The sequence below is a fragment of the Acomys minous genome (assembly GCF_964271855.1).
Source record: "Acomys minous genome assembly, chromosome: 6".
Taxonomy (NCBI): domain Eukaryota; kingdom Metazoa; phylum Chordata; class Mammalia; order Rodentia; family Muridae; genus Acomys; species Acomys minous.
Window position 1 is genome coordinate 55,096,688 of NC_140487.1, and position 14,409 is coordinate 55,111,096.

A 14,409-nucleotide genomic window follows, 5' to 3' on the forward strand; every position below is an offset into this window, starting at 1 on the left:
AAACAATACATCTGGTGAAGATGTCCAAGTCTTTGATAACTTGAAAAGAAACTTTCAGAACTCAGGATGGACAATACGAATCTCTATTACCTTTGACCACCATGGTTGAAGTTTCTTCTACAAAGAGAATGCATTTGTGGTCACACAGGGGAATCCACTAGGCTGAATCCTATGAAAGTGGTTCCCAGGATGAGCATTGTTCATGTACTTGATGCTTGTATCATATGCTAAAGAGTTTGCAAAGAGTGGTACTTACACCAACTTCTGATTACACAGAGGTTTGCTTCACATCACTTCAGGGCTTTCTGTTTCTATATTATCTATTCTCTTGATTTTCTTAATAGAAAATATTTAACAGTAGTACAAATGAATTAGAGAGAAGCTAATGTAATATAAACAATATGGTAATACCTTTCATTTCACACTAATTTTAAAAATTAAAAAGTTACTTTAATTATTAAATTAAATATTATAAGTATTAAAATCTTTAAACTTATTTTATTCTATGTGGATAAGTATCTTGCCTGTATGTATGTCTGTGTGACATAGGTGTGCCTAGAATCCATAGAGGCCAGGAGAGGGCATCTGGTTCCATAGGACTGCAGTTACAGATGGTTGTGAGCTGCCATATAGGTGCTAGGAACTGATCCAGGCCTCTGAAATGGCAGCCAATGTCCTTAACTACTAAGACATCTCCCCAGATTTAATAAGCTGGTTTTTATAGTGTTTTCTAAACATTTCTTTTTAACATGTGTGGAGGGTGTTTATGTGGCAGAGGTATGTGCATATGAGTATAGGTACCCACAGATGCCAGAATAGGACATCAAAAACCCTTATAATTACAGGTGGTTGTGTGCCAGCTGAAGTGGGCGCTAGAACCCCAACTTGGGTCCTCTGTGACATCAACACCTGCTCAACCACCGAGCGAGCTCTCCGGCCCATAGTAAATAAACCATTTTGACTCTGTAAACTAGTAAATGCTGGCGAAGCATCACACAATAACCAGGATGAAATATTTAACCAGTTGCTTTATTTCTAAGACAAAGGCTCACTGTCTAGCCCAGGCTGGCCAGGAACTCAGAAACCTCTCGCTTACTCTCCTGAGTGCCAGGATTCTAAGTACATGGCTATAACACTGCATATTAACTAAAGTGGTGTTCTGAATGAGGCAAGTAACCACAAGTTGTAAATAAATGAGACACATAGTATAAAAGGGACATGAGAGTTGAAAATAACAGTCAACACAGAGAATAAAAAGAGGGGGAATGCTGGCCTCTGAGACTAGGAAGCATAGCAAGTGTGGTCCTCGTCACTTCTGAGACAAAGATCGTGTTTAAAGATTAGGTCTTACAGATCTCCCAGGTCTCAGAGGTCATGCCCAACAGAGCAAAGTTTCTCTCCAAGAAGAGAAGGTGGAGGAGAGGAGTCCTTCCATCCCCTCCTCCAAGACAGCACAGGCACTAACAATTCTGTTTATTCATATGTGAGGCACCCTAATATTTTCTCAGCATGTTCCCAGATTATGGGGTGACACTAGGGCAAATGCTGAGAACACAGCAGTTGATGTGACTGTGAGTTACTAATATTCCATCAGCGATGACACTCAGGACTACTGGCTGACGTCTTCATGTTCGTTTAACAGTTTGCCAAGAAAACAGAAACACGGCCATGTAAAGGAAATGCTGACTTATAGATAAGTCATCACATCCAAAGCTGGGGGGGCGGGGTCTTGGAATTATCCCCTCAAAATCAAGACACGACATAAATCCTAATTTCTCAGATTTACCCAGCCTTTTCCACAGTCCACTTAGCCTCATTAAAGAAACACCTTGGCTTGCTCCTTTAACAAAATATGTAAGGTCATTTAAAATGAGGCCCATTCAAGAACTGAGGGAACGAATCGGGGACAAAGTAGTTGCCCAGGATACATGAGGTCCTGGGTTCAAATCCCCAGTTCCACACACAAAAAATTACTTAAACCCAAAAGTCAACCGCACCCATTCCCCTCAGACTCAGCACGTGACTTGGCAGAGTCTCCCTCTATCTCCTCTAGGCTTGCATAAACTGAGGGTGCCCCTTGCCCCTCAGAACACTGGGCACACTCTATCTTCTTGGCACCATCCCTTCAAGCTCTCCTGCTCGGTCCTAGCTTCTCATCGGGTTATCATCTTGACTAAATTCACCCTGGCCATCCTTTAGCTTTAAGGAAGCTGCCTCCCTCGCAGGCTGCCATTAGCTCACTCTGTTTCCCTGCACCGCCTCCTGCTCCTTTGAAAGGCCCCTCTATGCCACCGCTCCAGCTCCCTTGCTGCCGCCCACTCACTCATTAATCCCTTTCGATCGGGGCCTCCACCCTCTTCTCTCTCCCATGTCTCCTGCAAGCACCTAACTGCCAAATCCAACACCCTTCGCTCCATCCTCCAACTAGCCCAGCCCCAACAGCAAAAGGTACCAGTGACTACATGCCTGCGGCCGTGATGTATTTACATGCCCTGCCTGACTCCAGTGGGGGAAATACGGCTTAGAGCAAATGCCTGCGATAGAGTGGGAGAGCATGGGTTAGAAGTTGGGGATCCAGAACAGAAAGGGTACAAAAAGCAGGACTGAACCCCAAATGAAACCATAGGCATTGTCAACCAGGAACAAATTGACCCCAGAGGATATCTGGAAACCTCTGGATGCTTTGGTTGTCACAGCTGTGGAGCGCTATTGGGGTCTGATGGGTTGAGACGGGGATGCTGCCAAACACTGTACAGTACACAAGATGGTGCCACATCAGAGAGCTACCTGGCCTTAGATGTTAATGATGCTAACCTTGGGACAGTACAGGCCATACAGTTCAATGCTTACGCATAGATCTCTCTCTTATCTGACCTATGTCAACCCCACATATGGCTAGATGTTCTTCTCTGCTGGCATGCCAGCCCTGGGCACAGCCGGGAATTCCAACCTAGCCCCTCCTTCTCTTTGGCTGGCTCTCTGGAGGCCCTGTTCCCTAAACGACCCTTCCATGTATCACCTCCTGACCCCCTACCCCCAAGTAAAATCAGTTCCCCACTGTGGTCTGGTGCTTCTTTATGAAAAATTGCAACCAACTAGTTAATTGATGATTTCATCATATGATTATAGATCTGATGCCCAGGCCAGAAGGTCTGTGAGAACAGAAATGTGTGTGGAACTATGTGGTTTTCACGGGGCAGCTTGAATACATAGATCATGCAGGTAGGTGCTGAGTAAGTGTCTAGGTGGCTTATAGTAAATAAAACTTAATGTCTATTGTCACAGAGAGCAAAGAAAACCCCTCTGGTTATCTGGGTTCCTCTGGCCAAGGAGGCTTCCTTTTGAAGAAGCCGAGGGGCAAGTTTTGTTTTAGTTAAGGACCAGGTTTTAGCTTAGTAAGGAGATACTCTGCATTAACATGGAAAACCCGTGTCTAGCAGGATTTTCCCAGTTACTTATCAACCTATCTGCCCTCCCCTAACACTTCTTACTTTTGGGTGGCTTTCAAAACCCGTTGGCTCCAAAAGATTTTTCTCTACTAGTTTTCTTGTTTACACGTTAGAAAGAAACATTGGCACAAGACTTCTGAAGAAAATTCCAGACTCTGGTTGCTTCCCAGCTGATAACACCAGCAACAGTGTTTTGTGTTTCTGTGACTTTATTCCACCAAAATCCCTCCTCAGATTCTCCCAGAATACTCCTCGAACTCTGGGAAACTAGAGTGAGGAGGATGCTCACCTAACTTCCACCTGACCCCTAGGCACTGTGCCCTGTCCCCCCCCCCACCAGGACTGCCAACCCCACCCCACCAACGACTGGGCATGGGCCTTGGTTTCCTTGAAGGTACATGAAAATTAGGGAATGAGTATGTGCTTCCCACATTAGCAAAATGCTTATGCTCAGACTTTGAAATGTTTCCTGCATCCCATAAAATAAAGATCTTGATATAAAAACCATGTCAGCATATCAATACCCCTGGAACATGGTAGTCTAAGGTGGACCCGTGAGTCAGGAGCAGAAAAGGTCGCCCTCCAGTTTTAAACATAGAATACAAAACTGCGATTTTTATGCAATAAGCATGGGTTCTATTTTTATACCAGACTTAGCGGCAACAGCAGTAGAGGTAACAAGAGTGAGCATTAGCCGAACACCTCGTTCACGCCCTATATTACACACCCTGGAGGCGGTATCTTATCTAATGTTCATTTGAAGAACATTATTATCAGAGACCCTGAGAGTCAATCCCGCAAGCCAAGATAGCCACGCCTCTTAAAACATCCATGCGCCCGAACTGTATTTCAAGAATAGTCATTAAGGGTGTTCTTCTCAAAAAAGAGAAACGTCAACCCACAGCTATGAGGCATCTCGTCAAAAAAGAGAAGGCCAGTATGCATGCAACTGGCTGCTGCGAAGGACAGCCACCTTCCCCTTTCTGAAAGACAGCGGAAATGGTGGGCGGATGCGTCTGGCTTGCTTCCGGAGGAAGTTACTCATAGGGGTGTCAACAGTGCCCTGTTTCGGGGGTGAATAGGAAGTATTTCAAACTATAAACTATGATCTAACAGTAGTGAAGACGAGAATCACGATGCCAACGGCTTGGGAGACTTTGAAAGTATTTCAGTGAGGAAAGAAAACCCAATGCATACGGTGGCTCGCGGTGGGCAGCGATACCTTCCCAGGGGAAGGCAGAGCATTTCCTACAAGCTGGGGCCACAGGTGATCCGCACACTCACCTGGGAGCAGCCTGGGGCACTGCAGACAAACGGCCTCTCCTGCTCCAAGTTCATCTTGGATTCTTCATAAATCTGCAGGGTTAAAGGAAAACAGAGAACCATGAGTATTTCTTTCTTCTAGCTTTCAATGCGTAAGGAGGACAATCACCTGGAGCCCTTTATGCAGTTCCCTAACTGAATAGGTTACACATGAGCAAGGAACACAGGTCCTGTTTGCCAGCTTATTGGTTCCCCTGACTTGAGTTTCTAGCATCCTCTCTTTAGTGCATAGCAAAGAAAGAACGGGCTACAGTGATGTTGGCACCTACAGCCTGCCTATGGAATGCCAGCTGCTGGGTGCCGTTGCCAGGTTAGAGCCCAGCCAGATCCCAAGGCAAAGTACATCCCACCACTGGCTAGTTGGGAGAGCTACAGGGAAAACTTCAATTCTGTGTTCACTGGGCAAAAATTGAACACAGTGAAAATCATCTTTACTGTGATCTCAAATGCCAATAAAAGTGTGGTCTACACGGCTCTCTGGTTAACCCATCTGTTGCTGTTGGCTTTGCTTCTTTTTGATGACAGGAAGAGCCAAGCAAACTTAAGCTACATTATTTTGATGGTTTTCTAAATATTTTAACAATCAATTTTAGAGTTGTGTATATATATTACATGTGCTTTTCATGGTACACGTGTCTGTTGCTGAGTTTCAGAACCTACTGCCTTAACCCTGAGCACAGAAAGCAGTGTTTCTCTAAAACGCTGCCTGTGGGTGATTCCAAAAGGAGGGCAGTGGCAGCCAGGCACATGGAGGATTCCCACTGGGCTGAGGGAAACAAACACGTCTAGCTTGTGCATTTTACACCTCCTTCTCCAAACACTTCTTCTTTGGGGAAGTATAGGGTCCTCTCACTTTTCCAAAACATACAGTGAGGCTGTTTGCTGTAGATAACATTGCCAGTCCGATATTAAAACACAAAACTAAAAATGGAGCGGAAGTCTTAACCATGATTCCTCCTTCTCAGGCAGTTGAACTAAGCGATACCCGACTCACGTCTATAGAACAGTGTTTCTCAACCTATGCGTCAAGATCCCTTTAGGGAGCAAATGGCCCTTTCATAGGGGCTGCATATCAGATATCCCACATATCAGATATGTACATTAGAGTCCATAACAATAGCAGAATTATAGATATGAAGCAGCAATGAAATAAGTGTATGGTTGGGGGCGGGGTCATCACAACATGAGCTGATGGGCCCCAGTGTTAAGAAGCTTGAGAAGCACAGCTCAGGAAGCTCTTCCCGCTGGCGGCCACAAAATACAGTCATTAGCATAATTTTAATGCTTTCCTATATTAAGCATTATTATGTAAATTACCTTTCTGTGCTTATTTACATTTTTTCGTATGACTTGATGTTTTTAATTTTTATTTTCCGATTGACTCATATTTATGAAGTGTGAGGTAGAAACTCAACAACTGACATGCGGCCTATAAATGTTCAAATTGGGGTGTCTTAGTGCTTGGACCCTCTAAACTTTTCTCCCCTACTTCTTCATAGCATATGTAAGAGGCTCCACTAAAGCATGGCCACCTTACGGTATTACATTTATGAGAAGAAATCAAAGCTGAGTGTATTTCAAATGTTTTTTTTTTTGCTTGTTCTTGTCTGAAGTTATGAGCAACAAAAATGACTTCCCCATTTTTATTTATTATTTATTTATTATTTTATTTTGCCATTGCTGATCACAGAACATCCCTCCTTGCAGTGACAAAAAGTAAAGAGGAGTGATTTTGATTGGGAAAGCAGAATAACTGTAATAAACTAGCTTAAGAAATAGAATAAATTAGCTTATCTGTTATAAATCTACTGTGTTTTTCTTTTTTAAAAAACCACAAACTTTTTAATCCTTTCCTGGAAACAGTTCTGCTTGGCAATGGCCTCCTGCCTCAGTGGCCCCTCCTTGACCACTGGGGTGAGCAATATTTATCTTCAGCCCTTTTGATCCTACACACAATTCCTTGGTTTGGAGCCGGTAAGACATTTGGAAATCACGGAGAAGAGTGAGGTACCTCGGAGGTAACAGAAGTTTGAGGATAAGTATTATTGGATCCTCTCTCCAATACGAATCTGTTGGTGTGTAGAATTACACTTTATTCCCTTGTTTGTGGCTCTCTCTCAGGTGCCACTTGAGAGCTTTGTTTGCTAATGTCAAGAAGGAACAGCATGTTTACAATCAAAGTGAAGATTACACGATGGTCAAATGGGAGAGTCCTATACATGCATATTTATGGCAGGCACCAGAAGGTACTAATTAATGATAGTTAAGTGAATGTCCCAGCAATAGACGGTCGAGTCTCTAAAGAGTTTAACAAGCCGTGAAAAAAAAAAGAGCTGGCCAAACTCAGGCACTAGGTCTAAGGAGAAGCTGTCTTTCCACTATAATCAGTGCTCAGTTCTGATCCTTGACCCACCAACATGCTGGTTCTCCCCATAAACTCAGGCTTTCCTATACCAGTATCCTACAGCTCAGCTTGGCATCCGCATTGGCATCCTTAATTATCAGCCGTGCTTTACAGCTTCAGATGTCTTGGAATCGAGCTCTATTACTCATGCTTGGACACGGGTCAGAGCACAGTCCCACAGACTTACTCTGTGGTCCTGAGCCTATAGTGTGTGCCTGTCATGTTTAGAGGAATACGATGAAGGTAATTTGATAAATACTGACACGTGTTAGTAAAATAACTTATACTTCAAGAGACCTAAAGGATGCATACAAAGTCTCTTCTCAAACAAAGCAAAGTATAACCATCAGTACATTCTACTGCGCTTCTTTTAGCTTATTTTCCAGACACAGATGAATCTGTAGCAATTTATTAAATGATATGCAATAAACATGAAGCAAATCTGTTTGACAACATAACATTGGAATGAACGTCTTGAGGTACACAGCCTTTGCTAATATAAAGTGGGTTTTAAAGGATCCGTAAGGTCTACTGTGAGTGGGTGTGTACATACTGCATAAACCTCAACTACTTAATTTTGATAGTCTAGAGTTCCCACAAGCAGCCTCTACAAACAACACTTCCTTGCTCATTCCTCTCCGTGTAGGTGCTTGCAGTAGAGTTTCTAAATGGAGCCGCTCTGCCATGTAGGCCTCATTACTTTTATCAACTGGTATGATCTGGTCTGATGTTTCAGTCAAGAGGCATGGTTGATTTTTGTGGTCTATTATTATGGTTCTTTTCTTGTGCATAGTGCAATAATTAGATGCTCAGATCCCCTACTGAAGGGGTGCAGGGTCTTCTGTCATCACCCAGACACTGGGAGAAATGATCCTTCCAGGTTGTGCCACAGTTGGTCCTCGGAAGTAAAAGCCTCATCTTCTCGTTTCCTGTTCAGTTGTTCCTACTGGCTGGGACTTTTTTTTTTTTTTTTTTTTTTTAATAAACCAAGTTTGGTTTGGCAATCACCACAGCCTGGGCTCCATTGCCTAGAGCTTCCATAGTAGGCGTTCAATAAATGTTTGTGGAATGGCTAATGAGTCCTGAATCATCATAATAAATTGTCCCAAACAGCCTTCTGTTCTCGACTCTGGAGGCAACTTTCTGGCCAGTATCAAATTTTCAGAGAGGTGAGAGGTTGTGTGGGTCACGACTCTTCTTGTCTTGGGTACAGTCTTTTAAAAAAAATCTCCCCAGACTTCCTGGGGGGTGGTGGGGGACTAAAGATGCTTTTTAGTGGGAAAAAAAGGGAGGAAGCTAGTTTCTATCTGTTCATCTCATCACAGGTATCACAAGCAAGAAAACCTGGGTTACTGGGCTGCTCATGGCCCCATAGAACGCCCTTTAAGAAATAGCAGCTTTGGATGCACTGATGCAAAATAGCGCCACTGTGGCAGATGTCCACATGGTTTGGTAGTTTCTAAATAGCACCATATTAATTGCTCTTTTCCTACAGTCAGACCCACTGTTCAGCTAAAAGGAATGCTTCACGAGTCTAGTACCCCTCAACCTTTCGGAAAACAATTAAAGATTCGCACAAAGTGAGCAGAGGCTTTCCTGGTTGACGAGGAGATGACAGGCTTAATTTACAATTCAAACCCTCCACTGGCACCGCATTCCTCTGGCTGCTAAGTGAGCTAGAATCTCTTTCTTTGTTCAGGGTTTGACCCCACAAATTCCTGATCTAAAATAGGAAGTTGGCCCATAATGGCTGATGCCACCAATCACCAATCCAGTCAAAGGCTTTCCTGGCTGTTAGGATAGGCTAGGAATTAGTTTCCCAAAAGGCAAAGACTGCAAGAAGAAAATGCCATCATAAACCTTAACAGTCTACACAAAATACTCTAGCCACATACTTGACATATAAGGGTAACATGTGAGCCAGAGCAAGGAGAATCGACATGCCGTGGTTTGCAGGGATCAGCCTATGGTGGATGCTTCACCACCCAGCTCAGAGGCAGCCATTGCCAGCCCTTTGTAAACATGGAGCTCTAATCTCATCGAGGCAGCACAAACCTGCCCCATGAAAGCCCAGAACCAGAGCTAAGAATGTCTAAGATGCTCCAGGAAGTCCCACTGAGTGAGAGTCCACCTCAGTACTGTTTTCCCTGAGAACGATTATGTAAGTAAACCTATTACAGGCAAAGCCAACTTGCACATAGTCAGAAAGACAAGGCAGTTTACACAATAAGAAGCAAACGCACTCGCCACAAGCACATTCTACATTCATTTCATTACAAGATGTCCGTCCAACTCTGTCTCACATAAAAAATGCAGGCTAGCTCTCCTCACACAAGGCTAGCTGTCAGAAAGGAATTGCATCTTCAGTTTGGGGCTAAGGGTCTTGTTTGTTTGTTTGTTTGTTTGTTTGTTTGTTTGTTTTTTAAGAAAGATGCTCTAACTCATCTTACTTCCCCATCTGTAAAATGGGATCATAGTAGCCAAACATTGGAAAGCAGACTCTTCATGGAAGAGCTATCAGAAAAGGTGACTGGCAGAAACTTATCAAAAACAAAGAGCCCAAACTTTCGGGACTTCCAATCTATCTTGATTTTTCAAACCTGAAACATTATAACCCAATTATTTAAAAAAAAAAAAAGTGCCCTTGAATTTCAGTCCAAGAAAAACCATTGGTTTTGTGAATAGGTCTTTGTATCTCTGCGTGGCTCTGTCCTTATCTTGCAGTGTGTCTTCTTCACGTAAAACTGACTCTTTGTATGTCTGCTGCTCTGTAGATCTTTGTCTTGTGCCTTCCTCCTCCTCCTCCTCCTCCTCCTCCTCCTCCTCCTCCTTTCTCTCTCCTCCGCTCTCCTCTCCCAGGGCTTTGCTTTGCTGGTAGAAAGATCGGGTCAGCTCAGCTCGTTTCCTGTCCCTGTGTTTTTCTTGAAGCGCACTGCAGTTAGAATCTGAATTTCATTGGGCTAGTATTATTTGCAGCTGTGTGACCTCTTTAACCCCACCCCCTACTTTTGAAAGTGACATTTCAGCCCTCCAGCTTGAAATGCCTGCATGCTGCAAAGTTTTCCAACCAGAAAAGGGCTAGGCCCGGGAGTGAGCCTGTCTCTCCCAAGTGTAAGTTGTGGCAGAAGGTGGTGTGAGCTGGCCCTCCACAGCTTACAGCTGGCACTCCTCCCAAGAGGTGCAGAGCTGGGAGTGTTTGCCTAGAGCCGAACTGAACGTGTCTACTGCATTCAAACAAAAGCCCTTGCTTTTAGAAATGCTCACCCGGCATTCCCCTCAGATCCTCCAAAGCTCAGGCTGTTACAGGCTGAACCAGAGACCTCTCTAGGACTTTGTCACATACTCCATCATTATAGAGACTGTCAAAAGTTCCCTTCCCACAAGGCCCACTGTTCCCAGAAGGAAGGATTTCCAAACAGCTTTCATCTCTGGAAACTGACCCGATCTTATTCTCCAAAGGAGGCCCTAAGAGGAGTGAGTGCTGGGGGGCTCCCAGCCTCTCCCCGCCTTCTGCAGGGGCCTGTGGTTTTATATTTGTGGCGTTTATAACCATATATTGGAAAGCATTCCAGTGGGATTGGTTTTTCATATGTTAGAGTCCTCCCTCGCTCTCTCTTTTTAAATGTTCCATATGTTTCTTTAGGTATGAGGGCTTTTTTTTTTTAAAGTCATGAACTAATTGGAGCTTTTGTTCTCCCTAATCGTGTCTTCTAGCTTTTCTATCTATGGGTTCAATAGTTCAGTGCATGTTTGCTGAGCCCGAGTGTGAGGCTCTAGATCTGCAGCACAGAAAAGCCCTGAGCGCGTGCCCGCCCGAGCGCGTGTACCCAGGTCTTTGCTCTTCTTGCTTCTGTCTGGTATAGTATATTTTTTTGCAGAACATCTCCCATCTTCAAGAAAACTGTGTTTGACATATGTGTGGTTAACAAAACACTAGGGTGGTGTCCCTCTGGTTTTTAAGGAAGTATTGTATGTAACTAAATCACTTGGTTTCTAATGGGACTGAATACAACCTCAGAAGGAAACACAGCCAGTTTTCTTATATGGCAACCAGCCTGGGCGTGGCCCCACCCACAATGGGCTGGGCCCTCCCCCATCAATCACTCATTTAAGAAAAACCTATAGGCTTCCATTCAGCCTGAAGGTTTGGTGGGAGCACTTCCTCATTTGAAGTCGCCTCTTCTAAGAAGACTCCCTTGGTCACAAACAATCTTCCAGGGAAGTCGGAGCAGGAACTCAAGCAGGAGTGGAGGCAGGAGTCATGGGGGGAAAACTGCTTACTGGGGTGCTTCCCAGGCCTTGCTCAGCCTGCTTCCTCATACATCCCAGAGCAGCCCAGGGATGGTACCACCCACAGTGGGCTGCCCCCCAACACACACACACACACACACACACACACACACACACACACACACACACACTGAATTAAAAACATGCCCCAGAGACCTGCTCACAGGCTAATGCAATGCAACAGTTCCCCTGCTGAAGTTCCCTTTTCCCAAGTGACTCGAGTTTGTGACAATTTCACACAAACTAATTTGCAGATGGAGAGTATAGTTTATCCCGCAAAGCATGTTTTGTTTGTGGGGGTTTTGGTGCTGTGAACTAAACTCAAGACCTTAGATCTGTATACTATGTATACTACCAAAGTATTGTGGTTTTGAGCTCAGCCTCAGAGCAGCCCTGTTTTTTGTTTTGTTTGTTGTTGTTTGACTAAAAAAAAAAAGCCACACACAACAAGCTCTGAATTCTGTGTTATGTTGCTGTAACTATCATCCATCAGTTCAGAGAAGACCTATGGGGAAAAGTATGTCCAAACCAACTTTTAAGAAAGAAAGAAAGAAAAGGAGGAAGGATGAATAGATACACAATCACATATCCATATATCTTTGGTCTATTTGGTTTTATTGAGAAGTGAATTTTATATTAAAAAATATAAAACACATTTGATATGCAGAATAAATATTCAGATCTGAGAGAGAGAGAGAGAGAGAGAGAGAGAGAGAGAGAGAGAGATCATTTCATTCCCCATAGATTAACTCAGGCCTCTAAGGCCACACCCATTTTTAAAGTTCAGGAATTAGCTCTGTGTGTGTGTGTGTGTGTATGTGTGTGTGTGTGTGTGTGTGTGCATTGCATGTGTACATGCACACACAAGTGGAGGCCAGAGGACAACATCAAGTGTTATTACTCTTGTACCATCTTTTTTGTTTTTTGAGAGAGTCTCTCACAGTCCTGGAACTCTCCAAGTAGGCTAGGCTGGCTGGGAAGTGAGTTGCAAAGATCTGCCTGTCTTCCATTCCCCCCAGTGCCAGAACTAAAAGTGTGCACCACCATAGCCAGCTTTAAAAACAACCAACAAACAACAACAACAAAACATGAGTTCTAGGGATCAAAATCAGCTCTTAATTTACAGAATGAACCATCTCCCCAGCCCCTTGGTGGTATTTTTGAAAACTGCTTTATCATTCTCATGGCTCATGGCTTCCTCAATTTCCAATTAAACAAGAGCCTCCCACAGAAGCGAAGGAACCCACTAAACACCTTGAAGAAAATACAGCCAAGGAAAGGGCCTTTTCTTGAACCTTCACCCATGACGGGTGAAAAGTACACCAGACTCCATTGTCAAAGGTCTAGAAACATGAGCACGCGACTGCATCCTTCAGGCCCCAGAGCACAGAGCAACAACAGCATCCATTTGGAGACCACACCCTAAATGAGCACTGATAGGAAAGAGGTGTGTGTGTGTGTGTGTGTGTGTGTGTGTGTGTGTGTGTGTGTGTGTGTTTCCAAAATGTAGGGATGCCAATAAGGATGAACATGGTCTCTTTGCTCAGGATTAAAGGTCAGACCCTCAGGAATACCCCAACCCTGGACTTTTGCAGGACAGAGGAGGCATGCTACTGCTGGTAGCTGGGCATAGCAGGAGGGGTGGGTAACATAGGGCAGGAGAGGCAGGGACAGGATCAGACATTGTGCCAACTCCAAACCAAGAGATGAATCTCTGCTGTGTCCTGCAGGAATTGGAAGACTCTTCATTGGGGTGTCATTCGCCGGCTCCATCAGGAACAATGGCATGTAGACAGTGACCCATCACCTGTCACTCTGAACTTGTTCACATGTGGCTCTATGCATGGGATGAGATGGGAAACTTGGGACATCGTTTTCCTCCCAGCTACCTACAAAGCACAAGAGCACATGGTAGGAGCATGAAGGGGCAGCCGAGGTAACCTGCATCTGAGCCTTCATGTCCAACACAGAGGCAGGGGTGGGGGTGGGGTGCCTGGCAACTGTGATGGAAGATACACTGCTAAAGGCTGTATGTAGATTTAACAAAATGGTGTGAGAGTTCACAGGATATGAGAAAACAAGGCTACTTCATTAACTGCATCAAATGCCACATAATCTCCCTGTATAGCTAAATACTTCTAATAATACATCAATACAGTGCGTGTGTGTGTGCACACACACACTCGCGCACACACACACACACACACACGTGCGCGCGCACACACTCGCGCGCACACTCGCGCGCGCACACACGTGCACACACACACACGTGCGCGCGCGCCCGCGCGCACACACACACAGTCACACATGCACATACATTCCTAAAAACTTGTGCAATCACAATCCTCTCCCACACACTAGCATACACACATGTGAGCTCTTTTCACTATCTTAGAAGTAAGGGTTTGTGTATTTCTTTGTTTCAATATAGGCTTGATTTTTATTTTAGTTGGAATAAAGTAACACTGCATTATTTGTGGGTAGCTTAATGTAGCCAGGGGATCAAATTTCCTATTAGAAAATCAGCAATTAAATCCCAACTCCCTCATCTGATAGCTGTGTGATCTTGGGCAAATTACTTAACGCATCTGAACATTAATATTTCTTACTATAAAAAGAGACTCTAAGGATTAGAATGGTGTTCAGCACTTAAGAGCACTAGCTGCTCTGGTGCTCACTCTTTAATTGAAAAAAAAATTATACTCAAATCTGGATGGCTCAGAGACTTAGAGTAGAATCAAAACACACACACACACACACACACACACACACACACACACACACACACACACCAATTCCTAATGATATTCTGCAAGACCAGTCATTGTCAGAGAGGCTTCCTCCAGCAGCTGATAGGAGCAGAGACAGAGATCCACGCCAAAACATGAGGTGGACCTTGGGGAGCCCCATGGAAGAGGAGGAGGAAGGACTAGAGGAGCCAGA

At 44.3% G+C, this 14,409-nt stretch overlaps 1 protein-coding gene across 5 annotated transcripts in view; it reads right to left on the bottom strand.

Annotated features, from left to right (window-relative positions):
- Nucleotides 1-14,409, bottom strand: part of CREB5 (cAMP responsive element binding protein 5) — a 394,107-nt gene that overhangs the window by 311,836 nt on the left and 67,862 nt on the right. For all 5 annotated transcript variants that reach the window (XM_084787603.1, XM_084787605.1, XM_084787604.1 and 2 more), the window contains one exon: nucleotides 4,734-4,805. In XM_084787603.1, the coding sequence (XP_084643729.1) occupies nucleotides 4,734-4,787 (54 nt within the window). In that variant the 5' untranslated portion in view covers nucleotides 4,788-4,805. The remainder of the gene's footprint in view (nucleotides 1-4,733; nucleotides 4,806-14,409) is intronic.